Source organism: Leptidea sinapis, chromosome 8 (genome assembly GCF_905404315.1).
Source record: "Leptidea sinapis chromosome 8, ilLepSina1.1, whole genome shotgun sequence".
NCBI lineage: Eukaryota > Metazoa > Arthropoda > Insecta > Lepidoptera > Pieridae > Leptidea > Leptidea sinapis.
In genome coordinates, this window is record NC_066272.1 from 8694018 (window position 1) to 8709081 (window position 15064).

The 15064-nt window shown below is 35.5% G+C and overlaps 1 protein-coding gene across 1 annotated transcript; it reads left to right on the forward strand.

Moving 5' to 3' along the window:
- Nucleotides 1-489: 489 nt before the first annotated feature.
- On the forward strand, nt 490-9567 carry LOC126965580 (uncharacterized). Its single transcript, XM_050809217.1, has 3 exons — nt 490-629; nt 6552-7629; nt 9514-9567. The coding sequence occupies exons 1-3, from the start codon at nt 595-597 to the stop codon at nt 9565-9567; spliced, it is 1167 nt and encodes a 388-aa protein (XP_050665174.1). The 5' UTR covers nt 490-594.
- The last annotated feature ends 5497 nt before the right edge of the window (nt 9568-15064 follow it).

A 15064-nucleotide genomic window follows, 5' to 3' on the forward strand; every position in this document is an offset into this window, starting at 1 on the left:
CAGCATTATTGGATCAGTAATATAAGCCCTAGCTGCGCGCGGGCAGCCAGTTCGTGCTCGCTTCTCATAAGTTACGGTTCTGCCCAAGGGTCTCTAAAATTATTATTGTATAATCAAGTCTTCATATTCCTTATAATATATTATATTTCTTTGTGTTAAATAAATGTTTTTTTTAAAAAGCGAACTCAAAAGAGACCCATAACATTTTTGGTGGCAGCGGTGGGATACGAAAATCCCCAGTGACCTTAAATTATTCATAAACCAATAAAAATCATTACTCATAAAAGTGTGAATCTGTGATCGTGAAAAGTGTTATTCATCGTGTAATCAAAAAATCCCCAGTGATCTTAAACCTAATAAATCAAAAATCGCTATTCATAAAAACGTGAACCTGTGATTGTGAAAAGTGTTATTCATTGTGTAATCAAAATCTCCAGTAATCTTAAATCATATACAATCCAATAAATCAAAAAGTCTCTATTCACAAAATCGTGAACCTGTGATCGTGCAGTGTCGTTCATCGTGCAACTTGCAACACAATCGTCGTGAAGGACTGAAGAGTCAGCATTTCGGGAATCACGTCTTATCGCATCAATGCTCGAGGCATTCGCCGTATTAGCCGCCTTATCGTAAGTCTTTTGTCATTGTTTTGTCTAGAGCTGTTTATTAGGGTCCCTCCAGACTATTTGTTAAAATTATTATAATAAATTAGTTTGTTAATTATTTTACAAGATCTTATATATTTTATGTCAAGCATCATTACACCTGCGACGTGTCGCGTGACGTAATATGCCCAAAGTCTCCAAGGTTGAAGATACTAAATTAAATATTAACATCCCCGAAGTGGACGAGGCCTCCACCGATCTAACTAAATCACCAATACATTCGCCAAGAATCACTAGAGCCACTCTCGCAGCAACAGTCATGGCTGAATTAGACCTAAATACCCTATTTAAATTTATTAAACCTTACGACGGCAGCCGAGAATCAGTCAATTCATTTATAATTAATTCTAATAACGCATATGAACTAGCTTCCGACTCACAAAGACCAGTTCTTTTTAAATATATTCTTAGCCAGTTGCATGGAAAGGCAGAAATTGCTTGCTCTATAAAGGAATTCACATCCTGGGATCAACTCAGAGAATTTCTTAAAACCCAGTTTTGTGAACGCAAACATTATTCACATCTTCTTACGGACTTACAAGAAAGTAGGCAGAACCCACAGGAAAACGTTAGCCAGTATTCGCTTCGAGTGGAAACTTGCCTCTCACAATTATTAACCGAAATTTCCTTGTCTAACACTAAAGCTAAAGAGTTACCTGGTCGTACAGCCGCTATGGAGGATCTTGCCCTCCACCATTTCCTTATGGGCCTTCAACCACGGGTCTCGAACATTGTGAGATGCAGGTCGCCTAAGAATCTTAACGAGGCCATAAGCCTCGCGATATCTGAAGAGAGAATTCAACAAAGTATTTTCAACAGAAATCCTAATAATGAGCACAAACCAAAACCTTTGAATCAGTATCGGCAACCACAAAGGTCACCAAATCCAAATAACAATTCACAGCCTTCAACTTCTAATTTTCGGGGATCAACAATCCCATCATCAAGTATCATTTGCCGATACTGTAAAATACCGGGTCACGATATATCAGTGTGTCGGAAACGCGACTATAACAATCGTTTCCGTAACCAACAAAATACCTTTCAGAAACAAGAGCCAGCCCCAAACCGACAGTACTATTCACCTTAAATCCAACACTAACCGACAGGGTAACCAGCCCCAAACTGACAGTGTTACTACCATCTTACCGTGTACTAACCGACAGGGTAGCCAGCCCCAAACCGACAGTACTATTCACCTTAAATCCAACACTAACCGACAGGGTAATCAGCCCCAAACCGACAGTGTTACTACCATCTTACCATGTACTAACCGACAGGGTAGCCAGCCCCAAACTGACAGTACTACTCACCTTAAATCCAACACTAACCGACAGGGTAACCAGCCCCAAACTGACAGTGTTACTACCATCTTACCATGTACTAACCGACAGGGTAGCCAGCCCCAAACTGACAGTACTACTCACCTTAAATCCAACACTAACCGACAGGGTAACCAGCCCCAAACTGACAGTGTTACTACTATCTTACCATGTACTAACCGACAGGGTAACCAGCCCCAAATTGACAGTACTATTCACCCTAAAACCAACATCAACCAACAGGGTAGCCAGCCCCAAACCGACGATGTCTCCAATTTCATGTCTAGCCCAAATCAAGGAAACACTCACAATCAAAATATTTACGAAGTAAATATAGACACAACTAAAAGGTTGTTACCACACGTTCTTTTAAATACGCAAGTTTCACATGTTCCCCTTACGCTCTTAGTTGACTCAGGATCAGCTATATCACTAATAAAACAGTCCAGTATATTATATAAACAACATCTAAAAAGGGAATCGATTAATATTAAAGGAATTGATCCAGGTGAGGAAACTACACCAACACTTGGCCATTTTGGTCTAAAATTACAGCTGGCCGAAAAGAAAACGATTTGTCATAGGTTTCATGTCATATCGAATATAAATTTACCATATGATGGCATTATAGGTACCGACCTCCTTACATCATTCAGCTGTAACATCGACTATGACACAGATATTTTGAAAATAGGTAATTTTAAAATACCACTTCATTTTTATGACCCATACTATGTAATTCCACCTCGTACAGAGACTGTGATCGAGTGTTCAATTCAAAACACTGACCTTAAAGAAGGCCTAATCCTGGATCAACATCTTTCCCATAACCTACTTCTATCCAACTGCATAGTAAGAGTCAAAGATAACAAACGTGTTAACGTAACGGTCGCAAACATATCGGAATCCCCTATAACCATTAATCCAAACTTGAAACTTAATCTTGAACCCCTATATCCCTCAGCCTTGCAAATTAACAGTACCTTTACCGAGCTCGTTGACCGAACTACAGAAGTAATAAACTCTTTAAGGACTGGTCATTTAAATCATGAGGAATCCCAAGCTCTAATTGAACTCTGCTCACAGTACTCCGACATATTCCATCTACCCAATGATCAGCTCACTTATACTACTGCACTTAATCATCGAATCAAAACGAGCTCCGATGTTCCAGTTCACACAAAATCATATAGGTTCCCTGAATGTCATAAGAAAGAAGTCGAAACCCAAATTGATAAAATGCTTAACCAAAATATTATAAAACCAACATCATCACCCTGGAGCTCACCGATCTGGATCGTACCTAAAAAGGCCGATTCCCAGAGGCAACGCAAATGGAGAATTGTAATTGATTATAGGAAACTAAACGACATTACAATTGGGGAAACATATCCAATTCCCCAAATTTCAGAAATCCTGGACCAGTTAGGGAAAAGTAAGTACTTTACTACTCTCGACTTGGCTTCGGGCTTTCATCAGATCCTCATTTCCCCAGATGACGCACCCAAAACAGCCTTTTCAGTGCCTCAGGGCCATTTTCAATTTACTAGGATGCCATTCGGCCTTAAAAATGCGCCTTCAACTTTCCAAAAATTGATGAATAATTGTCTCTCTGGTCTCCAAGGTACTAGATGCTTCGTATACTTGGATGATATAGTTATCTACTCTTATGATCTAGCTTCACATATAAAAAACCTTACATCTGTTTTTGATAGACTCCGAAATTTCAATTTAAAATTACAACCTGAAAAATGTGAGTTTCTCCGTAAAGAAGTTGCCTATTTGGGGCACATCATTAGTGAAGAAGGCGTTAAACCGAATCCCGAAAAGACTAGATCAGTCTCCGAATTCCCAACTCCAAAATCCCCCAAGGATATAAAATCCTTTCTTGGGTTAGTATCGTATTACCGAAGGTTCATTCCCGATTTCGCTAAATTGGCCAAACCACTAACTTCTCTCCTAAAAAAGGACACTTCTTTCAGCTGGAATAATGAACAGCAATTGGCTTTTGAGTCACTCAAAAACAAATTGATTACTGCACCGATACTAGCTTACCCGGATTTCACAGAGCCATTTCTTTTAACTTGCGACGCCTCAAACTTTGCTATCTCTGCTATCCTATCCCAAGGTAACGTAGGACAGGACCGTCCAATTGCCTATGCATCTCGTACACTTAATAAAGCAGAGTGTAATTATAGTGTCACCGAGAAGGAGTGTCTAGCCATAATTTTTGGCACAAAAGTCTTTAGACCGTATCTGTATGGTCATCGTTTCAAAATTTTAACCGACCATAAACCACTACAATGGCTATTTAATTGTAAAGATCCGGGATCTAGACTCATCCGTTGGCGACTAAAACTCGAAGAATTCGAGTACGATATTCAGTATAAAAAAGGCAGAACCAATTCCAATGCAGACGCTCTCTCTCGTTTTCCTGTGAATCCAATTCAATCGACAAACCCCACAACAACTTACCCGAACGCCGAACAAAGATCACAAAATCTCGATAGAAATTTAATGGACCTACTCATCTCTCCACCCTCATTTAATCCTGAGGAAGATTTATTAAATCCACCTTCCAATATTCCTGACACCTTAAGGGATGAAATTGAACACGAACTACTTGACTTACCTCTTCAAAACTTAACTGACTTACCTCAACAAGAATCAGCTGACTTACCCCAATTAAACTTAGACGATCTACCCGACTGTTTAATAGAACAAGGTACACCTGAAATCCAGGTACATGATCCTATACCATCCACTAGTACATCCCCGGATGTGCCAATTGACGATTACTCAACTTTCCTAAAATCAATATCAAATAAGGATAAGACCTTCGACACTTGTATCGAAGAACGCCACGAAAGTTTGTTGAAAAGCCCATCAAAAATAATCCTAATCCCCACTTCAATTGACTTGGATGAATCAAACCCGTACATCTCAGAAATCCTAGGCAACTCAGAAAATTCCGATACTATTACTAGCAGTGAAAAGGAATTATTCAAATTTATAAAAATAAATAACGGCAACAAAATTTATTACCTCTTATTCACCAGAGTTCATCACTTTGATAATGCTACATATCCTGAAATCTATGAAACATTTAAACATATTAGAAACGAATTACTAGTAATTGAAAATATCTCCGAAATTAGCATTTCTGATTTGAAAAACCCATTTGAAAAACATTCCTTTATTAAAATCTATAATATGTTGAGTTATTTATTCCATGAAACAAACATAAAAATAGTTATCTATCATAATAATATTATATATCCTTCCCCATCCGAAATAAAGAAAATTATGTATGAAAACCACGACATCCCCGCGGCAGGTCATTTGGGATCCGTCCGTATGCTCAATAGGATTAAAGAAATGTACTATTGGAAAGGTATGCGTAGTGACATCGAAACATATGTCAAACAATGTAAATCATGTCAGGAAAATAAAGCTTTAAGGAAAATAAATAGAGCCCCAATGCAGATCACAAGCACTTCAACTGCTCCATTCCAACGCATATCTCTCGATGTCGTAGGTCCACTGCCTGAGGCTGGCACTGCAAGGTTAAAGTATATCCTTACTGTCCAAGATGACCTCACGAAGTTCTCTTCTGCATATCCCATGCGGAGTACCACAGCCGAAGAAACAAGCGAATGCTTGTTACACTTCATATCTATATTTGGTATACCCAAGATGATTCTCACTGATCAGGGTACCAATTTCACGTCAGACCTATTCAAAAAGACATGTGAGTTCCTTAAAATAAAAAATTTATGGTCTTCACCTTACCACCCTCAGACTCAAGGTGCTCTTGAACGAAGTCACTCGACCTTAAAAGAATACCTAAAATCATACATAAATAACGAACAGACAAATTGGCCCCGATACGTTTATACAGCCATGCTCGCGTACAACACATCCGTACACTCCACGACGCATTATTCACCATATGAGTTAATGTTTGGCTGTAAGCCATTCATCCCTAACTCAATTTATAATGACGCCCCAGGAGCTACATACCCAGACTATGTCCGCATGCTCCAAAATCGCCTCAAGCACTCACGTGATAAAGCGTTAGAATTTATAAGGAGTTCAAAAGAGTCATCTAAAACCTACTACGACTCTCACACTCGTCCGGTCCAATATAAAAGTGGTCAATACGTCTACTTGAAAAATCACCTTAGACTCAGACGGGCACTCTCCCCGGTGTGGAAGGGCCCTTACAAAATAGTTAAAGTAAACGGAAATAACACTCTCACATTACTCATCAACCGGCGTCATGTTACACACCATGTAGATCAAGTGAAACCGGCAAATGTCGAACTTGACCCGTAGTGTAAGGATTACATAGTTGTATTATTTAAAATTAATTATATACTCACTATTATAATTTGTTTTTGTTTCTTTTTATTAGATACGATATTCACCTTTACCTAATCATACCGTTAGGAATAAGAAACACAAGTTAGCCTCTATGTTTATTAGAATAATGTTTTATGTTTAAAATAATTACTAGTATACACCCATTACATTAAGTATATATATATATTATAATTTACAGAATACCATGTCAGGCTCGAAACCAACAAGACTATTACATACAACAGATAGATTCAAGCCCCGGACTTTATTTCGACTATCTTGGTTACCTGAAAATCAACAGCGGACAACTAAACGTCATAATGCCGTTTGACTTATCCCATTTCAACTCACATATTGAAAACATAAACTCAGCCCTGACCATAGCTCAAGATTTATGTAAAAAGACTGGATTGGCTCAAGTCGAAATAAGCTGTCATAATATGATAAGTCCTTTGGTTGCGCGATATTCAGATATGTATAAGGAATTTTCGTCCATTTCACATTTATTAGAGAAAAGATCAAAACGAGCTTTGATAGGTGGAGCAGGAACAATAATAAAACAAATATTCGGAAATTTAGATGAAACCGACGGTCTCCGGTTTAATGATGCCATTACTTCTCTACATGAAAATCAAATTAAATTGGCTTCACTGATGAAAAACAATATTTTATTAACTACATCAACAATCTCATCATATAATGATACAGTAAACAAAATAAGGGTCAATGAAATCAATTTAAATAAGGCTATCGACAAACTCTCAATAAAACTAGCAAACGTCACTAACGAAACAAATCAAATGTTGTTACATTTTAATATGTATCAAATTCTTAATAATTTAGAAACCTCAATCTTAACTTTGTCATTCCAACTGGAAGATTTAACAAATGCAGTTCTATTTGGCAACCAAAATATTCTGCATCCATCAGTAATTACCCCGCAACAATTATTTAAAGAGCTCGTCGATAACCATCAGTATTTGCCTAGCGATCTGAAATTACCTGTAAAATTAGATATAAGTTCCATTAATGTTATTGTAAATGTATCTAGGCTAATTTATCACTATACTAACAATAAGATATTTTTTATATTACAGATACCTTTAGTCTCTATCCCTGAATATGTTTTATTTCACAGTGTTGCTCTACCAACGCCACATAATCTAGATAAGCCCAATACTTTTAGTCTCATATTACCCAGCTCTAAATACATAGCAATGACAAAAGACAAAACACATTATTGTACCTTAAATGATCTAGATATTTGTAAGAATATTGTCTCTGGAAACTATATTTGTGATATAACAAACATTTACTCCTCAGGAATGAAACCCATTTGTGAAAGTGAATTTATGACGAAAGTGATAAGTGAAACACCCAAAAATTGTGAATACCAATTTATTTACGGTCATTTAGATATTTGGAAATCCATAGAGAACAACAAATGGTTATTCATACAATCTGCATCGAACAAAGTTTCCATAGATTGTCGAAATTCAAAAATTTTCGAATTTGACATTTTAGGTACCGGCATACTCACGCTACCCAGTAATTGTATTGGATATTGTAAAAGTACTACTTTAATTCCTAAGTATAATTCGTTAAATGTTTCTGTACCCATTGGTTATCCAAGTTTTAATTTGTTAAGTGATAACTGTTGTAACATAACTAAATTTAATCAACTCAGTTATAATGTATCCCCTATTGAACTACAGAACATAGATTTAGATGATTTTAAATTAAATAAACACATTTTCTTAAACCAACTTCAGAACATAGACAAAATTATAGAAAGTCCACACATTATTAAATACGGGATACATTATTCTGTTCTAACTATATTCATTTGTGTAATAATATTATTTTATGTTTCGTATAAATTTTATAAATGTGTAAGACCTGGCAGCAGACCTAAAGTAACGATACCAAAGGTAATATTTAAAACAAAATCAGAAGATATAGAAAGTAATAATTCCGGACTTCACGAAATTCCATCACCTTCTATTAGAACGAAGATTTAAGATGATGTAACTTCGGATTCTCCCCGAAGTTCCTTCTAAGGGGGGAGGTGTTATACCCCAGTTATGTAGGTATTAATGCTGACTTAATTGCTATTCCATCTCAACCAGCATTATTGGATCAGTAATATAAGCCCTAGCTGCGCGCGGGCAGCCAGTTCGTGCTCGCTTCTCATAAGTTACGGTTCTGCCCAAGGGTCTCTAAAATTATTATTGTATAATCAAGTCTTCATATTCCTTATAATATATTATATTTCTTTGTGTTAAATAAATGTTTTTTTTAAAAAGCGAACTCAAAAGAGACCCATAACAGCTCCATTTCAATAATTAAAGTTACACGACACCTACTTTCATCGCTAAATGACAGGACAGCATTTGTGATGTTAAAATGGTATAATTACAGCCTCCAAGACGTGATCGGATACAGTCAGATTCTGCTTTTTGCCCATTTCATGGATTGATACTCATATTATATTATGAGAGTTAGAACCATATGATACCACTTTTAATCATATCATCATTTGAAGACGTCCACTGCTGGACAAAGGCCTCCCCTAAAGATCGCCATGAAGATCGGTCCTGCGCTGCCCTCATCCAACCTATTCCCTCGATCTTGACCAGATCGTTGGTCATCTTGTGGGGGGCCTACCAACACTACGTCTTCCGGTGCGTAGTCGCCATTCGAGGACTTTGCTGCCCCAACGGCCATCTGTCCGTCGAGCTATGTGCCCTGCCCACTGCCACTTCAGTTTTGCAACCAACCACCTAGGCTGTGTCAGTGACATTTTAATCATATACCCATTATAAAATTAACATTATTATAGATGTAAAATTTTAAAACAAAATTTTATGAACGATGCGGGACTCGAACCCGCGATCTCTCGCATTCCGTGCGTCTGCTCTTCCTACTGAGTTAACCGTTCGACTGACGGATCGTCATAAAATCCTGTATGCTTTTTTCAACTCTCAGGTTGTGGCTTCAAGTGTTAGTTTTCAAATTTTATTTGTGTATTAATCCTAGATGTGAGGTTAATCACTTTCAAATCATAACAAATTATAGATGTACGTCTATTTTCTCTTTAACATTAATCTCCTGTGACGTCAGCATAGTCCACTAGTAAATAATAACAGAGACATTTGTAGATCAAAGTAATCACTGCAGCTGAAAGTCCTCTGCAGCATACCGTCACTACATAATCCATTAGTGCGACAAACATCTCGTCATTACACTTTAGTTACAGAAACCACGGCCTTCATTCACTTCCATTATTCACAAGCTCAAAAGACCAACAGTTGCATAACTTTGTATGTATTTACAAAGGTTGTTATATCTGTAGTTTTTCTTGTCTTGCTTTGCAAATATTTGATATTATTATTGAGTAAAATTCGCATATTGAAAAATATTTTTCTGCAATATAAAACTTATAAATATTATAAATGAACAATTGAAACGTCGCTTAATTATCCTAATTGCGATAACTTTATTGCTTTGTTTAATTAATTATATTGAATAACATAAACATACATATACATTGTTTTGTAGTGTGAATTAAATGTTCCCTATGTTATTAATATTATGTTGGTAATAAACTAATGAAATAAAGAGGGATTTAAATATTTAAATTTCAAACGTGGGAAAATACCAAGGTTAAAACTAAATGCAAAAAAATAACTTGTGTTTTACACAGCTGCACTTGGGTTTATACTATGGGATAATTCAACAAATATTTTTAATGTTTTTCTGGCACAAAAAGGGTATAAGTGTATAAGGCTCTATGGAATGAAGTACTCTAGAATCGTGTAGACTATTCAAAAGTACCGTCTCTTAACTCTTTCAAATCTTTATTAGAAATATGTACATATATTCGACTCTATATTTGGATGAAGAGATAAAACTCGCCTTTTGAAGCCATTTTGTAGAAAACCGCTTCATCAAAATGACGCTAATATTATGTGTGTAAATGTATATAACCATCTTCCAAAAATTATTAGAAAGATGCGTAAAATTTTAAAGCATAAATACTCAAATGTATAAGTAAATGTTTTTATAATTTAAAAAACTATGGCAATAATGTAAATATTTAGAAGTATTGATCTAAGTTACCTACAACTCTATGTGCTTTTTTGATATTATTGATTTAAAATTTTATAACGCAGAAATATATTTTATTTGATAAACTTATGTTTTAATATTGATCCTTAAAAATATTTGTAATTCGATTTATTGGCGAATTTTGCTGTCTAACCATTATTCATGCAAATATATCTTTTTTTCAGTAACCCAAGTTACGTAATTTTAAGTGATTTTTACATTAAAATTACCTTTATTAAACTTGGAATCCTGTGGTCTCTCTATGCAGTACAAATGCAATAAAAAGATTCAAAAGTATGGACGTCGTCTGTAGTGTGTGTCGTAAATTAGGGAATCAAAGACCAAAACTAATAAGGCGCCACGTGGACAGATTGATGTAATATTAGTGCCAATGTTTCAAGAGTTTCTTGCCGCCTCCGCAGTTCCGCCGCGACTCATGCAGTTGGATCGAAATATTGGCATCAACTTAATAAAACATGTATCGTCAGTACCCGTCATAATAATTACAATATAAGAGTTCCGTGATGATAAAAGTTTAAAAACATATCTTTGGAGAAGTCCTTAAGCCATATAATCTAGGAAACCACCACTCGATGGATCATGGTTACTTTATGGTATTTGGAATACCATTTTCGAATATTTTTAACTTCGAGCAATGAGGTGACTAGCTGACAGCAAATCATCGACAGATTTATATTTTGTCAAGTGTGTCTTGTTGTTAAATCACCTGACTGAAAATTCTCATTAAGTTATTTGTGTGAAAGAACAAAGTGTTAACTAACAATATTCCGTATTCGATTTGACTTTAATATATTATTCTGGAAACAACACACGCGATTCAATGTTTGTTTACTGACAACATGCGTAAGCTTTCACTGTGTCAGCTGAACATGAATATAACAATTCGTAATCAAGCTTTAACAGTCTTGCTTTATACGCAACAATTATGTTTGGACGATTTATTAATGAATTTCTGCTTTTTTATTTTGTCAATGTAAAAAATGTTTAAGTAGTAGTCAAAAACTATTTAAAAGATTTAAGAAATCCCACGGTTCAAAACGTTTTTTTGTCAAAATTGCTAATATAAGTATCGACACATGGAACGTCGACAAATGGAATGACTGAGTAGCAAGTAAATAGTGTTTATAAATACGTAAATTATCTGTTCTGTTCAGGATCCCCCTAACAGCAGAAAGAGTTCATGAGCATAATTACCAAAATATTAAATTTGATAACAAAATTTATGAATGATGTGGGACTAGAACCCGCGACCTCTCGCGTTGCTTGCGAGCGCTCTTCCACTGAGCCAAACGTTCGAGTAACGTCAACGTCGTTGTTCAACTCTTACACTACTCTTGAAGCCACAAGTTTTATCTACATGATGTAATTTATAGTTGATAACTTGCTCAATCCCAATATTTACTTATTAGTAAATTGACTTAAGATGTCACTCTTTCAAATCTAAACAATTTGTTAATTAATTATTAAAATATAATTGTTCCTGTGTATGTAAGCTCATCGTCGCTCAAAGGGCAACGGAAAGGGTTATGCTCGGAGTTTCCTTGAGAAATCTAATCAGAAATGAGGAGATCCATAGGAGAACCAAGGTTACCGACATAGCCCCGTTGGTTGGGAAACTGAAGTGGCAGTGGGCAGGGCACATAGCTCGACGGACAGATGGCCGTTGGGGCAGTAAAGTCCTCGAATGGCGACGAAGTAATGGAAGACGTAGTGTTGGTAAGCCACCCACAAGATGGAACGACGATCTGGTCAAGATCGCCGGAATACGTTAACGAAGGCAGCGCAGGGTTGAAATATATTGAGATCTTTGGGGGAGACTTTTGTGCAGCTTTGGGCGTCTTCCTGCTGAAATGAAGTCGTAAGTGCTTGTACATCAAGATATCTCTACGTTAAAAGATATTCCAATAATATTGCGCATAATATGTATAAGTTAGTGGCACTTATTATGTTAATTGGAGTAGAAAACTGTACATTGTACTTTTATAAGGCTTTCTTTTATTCTGTTGGACACATTATACAGCTCAAAGTGCTCATTATTTCATTAGTATGAAATAGTCTTTTGTATTATGAATAACGTTTGTAACATTACAAGAAACTAACTACACATGCAGTTAATTTGTCGAAGGCGTACAGTATACTTCACGAGTTTGTTGAAACACTTTGAATGTTGTGAAAAACATTAAAATTTAAATAGTTTTGCGGCTGTGCTCGTTAAATTTAACTGTTACAAGTTTTGCTTCTTCGTTCATATGAAATTAAATGACACTACGAGTGATTAATTTTTATTGAAGTTTTTATGTTTGTTTGGAATATATGTTTCTGAATATTCGAAGTATAACATTCTTATCAAAACTAAAAATAGTTATAACAATCCTTAATCATCAGATTCTGCGTCCGTTTGAAATAACATGAACTCTGAAATTTAAGTACACTCTTAGACCCGCATATAATGTAAACTGATTTATTGTGTCTTAAAATTTAATTCAATTTTTCGAAGAGGTCCAAATATTTCAGTCACGTATTCTTTTCAGTATTTCTTCAAATTTTGTTGAAGGTTTCAAATTCTTATTTAGTAATAAATGCAAGTCTCTACTACAAAACCTATAAATATAAACATTTTCTGATGTAAATTGTAGTTGAAGGTATGGGCGTTTTATTGTTCATATAAAAAAAAAATCTATAGAAAATTTACTCTAAAAACGTACTGAGCGTTTACGTCCATCAAAAATTTCGTTAGCCAAATTTACTAAGCGACCATTTCGTTATCATTTGCGGAAAGTAAATTATACTTAAGCGACAACAATTAACTGAAATACCCACTTTAGATTAATAATCATACATCATTTGGCACATGGCAGAATGTTTAAAAAAAACAAACCGACAATAACAATAAAAATTATGTAATTTTCTTTGGGTGAAGGAGACTTGTCGACGAGTCTGAAAAAAGCCACTGCTAAAGAACCAATAACTTCTTAAATAATGCTCAAATTGCCATGAGACCTAGACCAATGTAGAGAGGGAAAAAAACTAACGCAAAGATGTAAGAAGCGCAATTTAGGTACCTATTTTGGTGCTTTAGTACTTTTGCCTTTCCAGTGACGATACATATTGTTTATTTCTTTATTAACCACAATGTTCACTTTCCTAACAGGGGAGTCCTACTGCTACATTATATTACATACATTTTAACTGAAATTCCGAAACATTTCCGAAAGTAAGTGATGACAAAGATAATATGCTGTAATTAATTCACTTAACATTAAAATTGGACTATTCTTAGCTTCTGCTTAGGTATGAGCCAACTAGTCAAATATTGTTGAAAATTTGAATGTTATTTGTAAAAGTTGCTAGTTGATGGGAAAAGTTAACGCAAGAAGAGGCGTAGGTCGCAGAAAAAAGTCTTAGGTGCGCACCATCCGAGGGTGAACAGGAATTGCGAGTGCAGCAAAACTATTTCATCTCGCGAAGAACAAAAAGTTGAACTTACAAAGCTGACTGCAAGCCTTCGCTAGTCTGAGAGGCACGCGAAGATGAAAACGATTTGTAAAAGGTAAATAAATAATACGCCTACATTAAAATACAAATAATTGATTTGTATCACTCAAGTTGACTTTGGAATATGAACTTGTGTCTCCAATTCAAACGATATAAATAAACACCTTTGAAAAGGAGCTGACGGTAAACGAATAATATCAAATGTCACAAAGCATCAGAAACAAAAGGAAATTCAAAGCAATGGAGCGACTCAAACATTTACAATAGACATGAATAAAGCCAAAGAATCTCAACTTTTACACCATTTATTTCATAAAGACTCATTTTAAACTGCTTCATCGTTGCCAAGTTGTGGCTTTTATTAAGTTATCATAAAGCTGAATGGTATATTTTGGGTTAGCTTGTATTTGTTAGTCATTCTTCTCCAAAAGTTTTAGCATATTTTTATGATGATGATTTTTTGATTTGATAACACATATATAATATTTGTCAGGTTAGAATGGATTTTAACTAATTAAAAATGTTTGTTCACTAACTTGAAATTTTCGCGGACTTATAACATCTAGACTAACAAGATACTACCACCACTTTGGAAACAAATGGCGCTCTGAGAGAGAAGAAGCGGCGTAAGAAACTCTCCCAGCATTCTTTTTTGCGCTTTTTTTAATGAAAAATTACAATATTGTACTGTCATTGCTATTGCTATAAAATAATCATAACCTAACCCAGGCTGTCAGATCACTTCGATAGTCAGCTGAGGAGTAGTAGGATTTTATGTATCTTATAAAGCCAACTAGAATTAGTTACAAGCAATCCCTTATTTCTAGTGTTATAATAATGAAAATCACTATTTAGAACAAAACGGTGACAATTTTTGTGAACGTATATACGTTCACAAAATTTGTCTGTCGTTCGTATATACGAAGAACGTATGTCACAGAATGAACAGTCATAATATTTATTTACTTAAACTTTTCTTTATGAGACTGTCTATAACCAAGCTGATATATAGCACGAACAGCTCTCTTTTGTAGAGTAAACACTACATTAAAAGAGGGGGACCCACGGACTGCAACAACAGGGGTC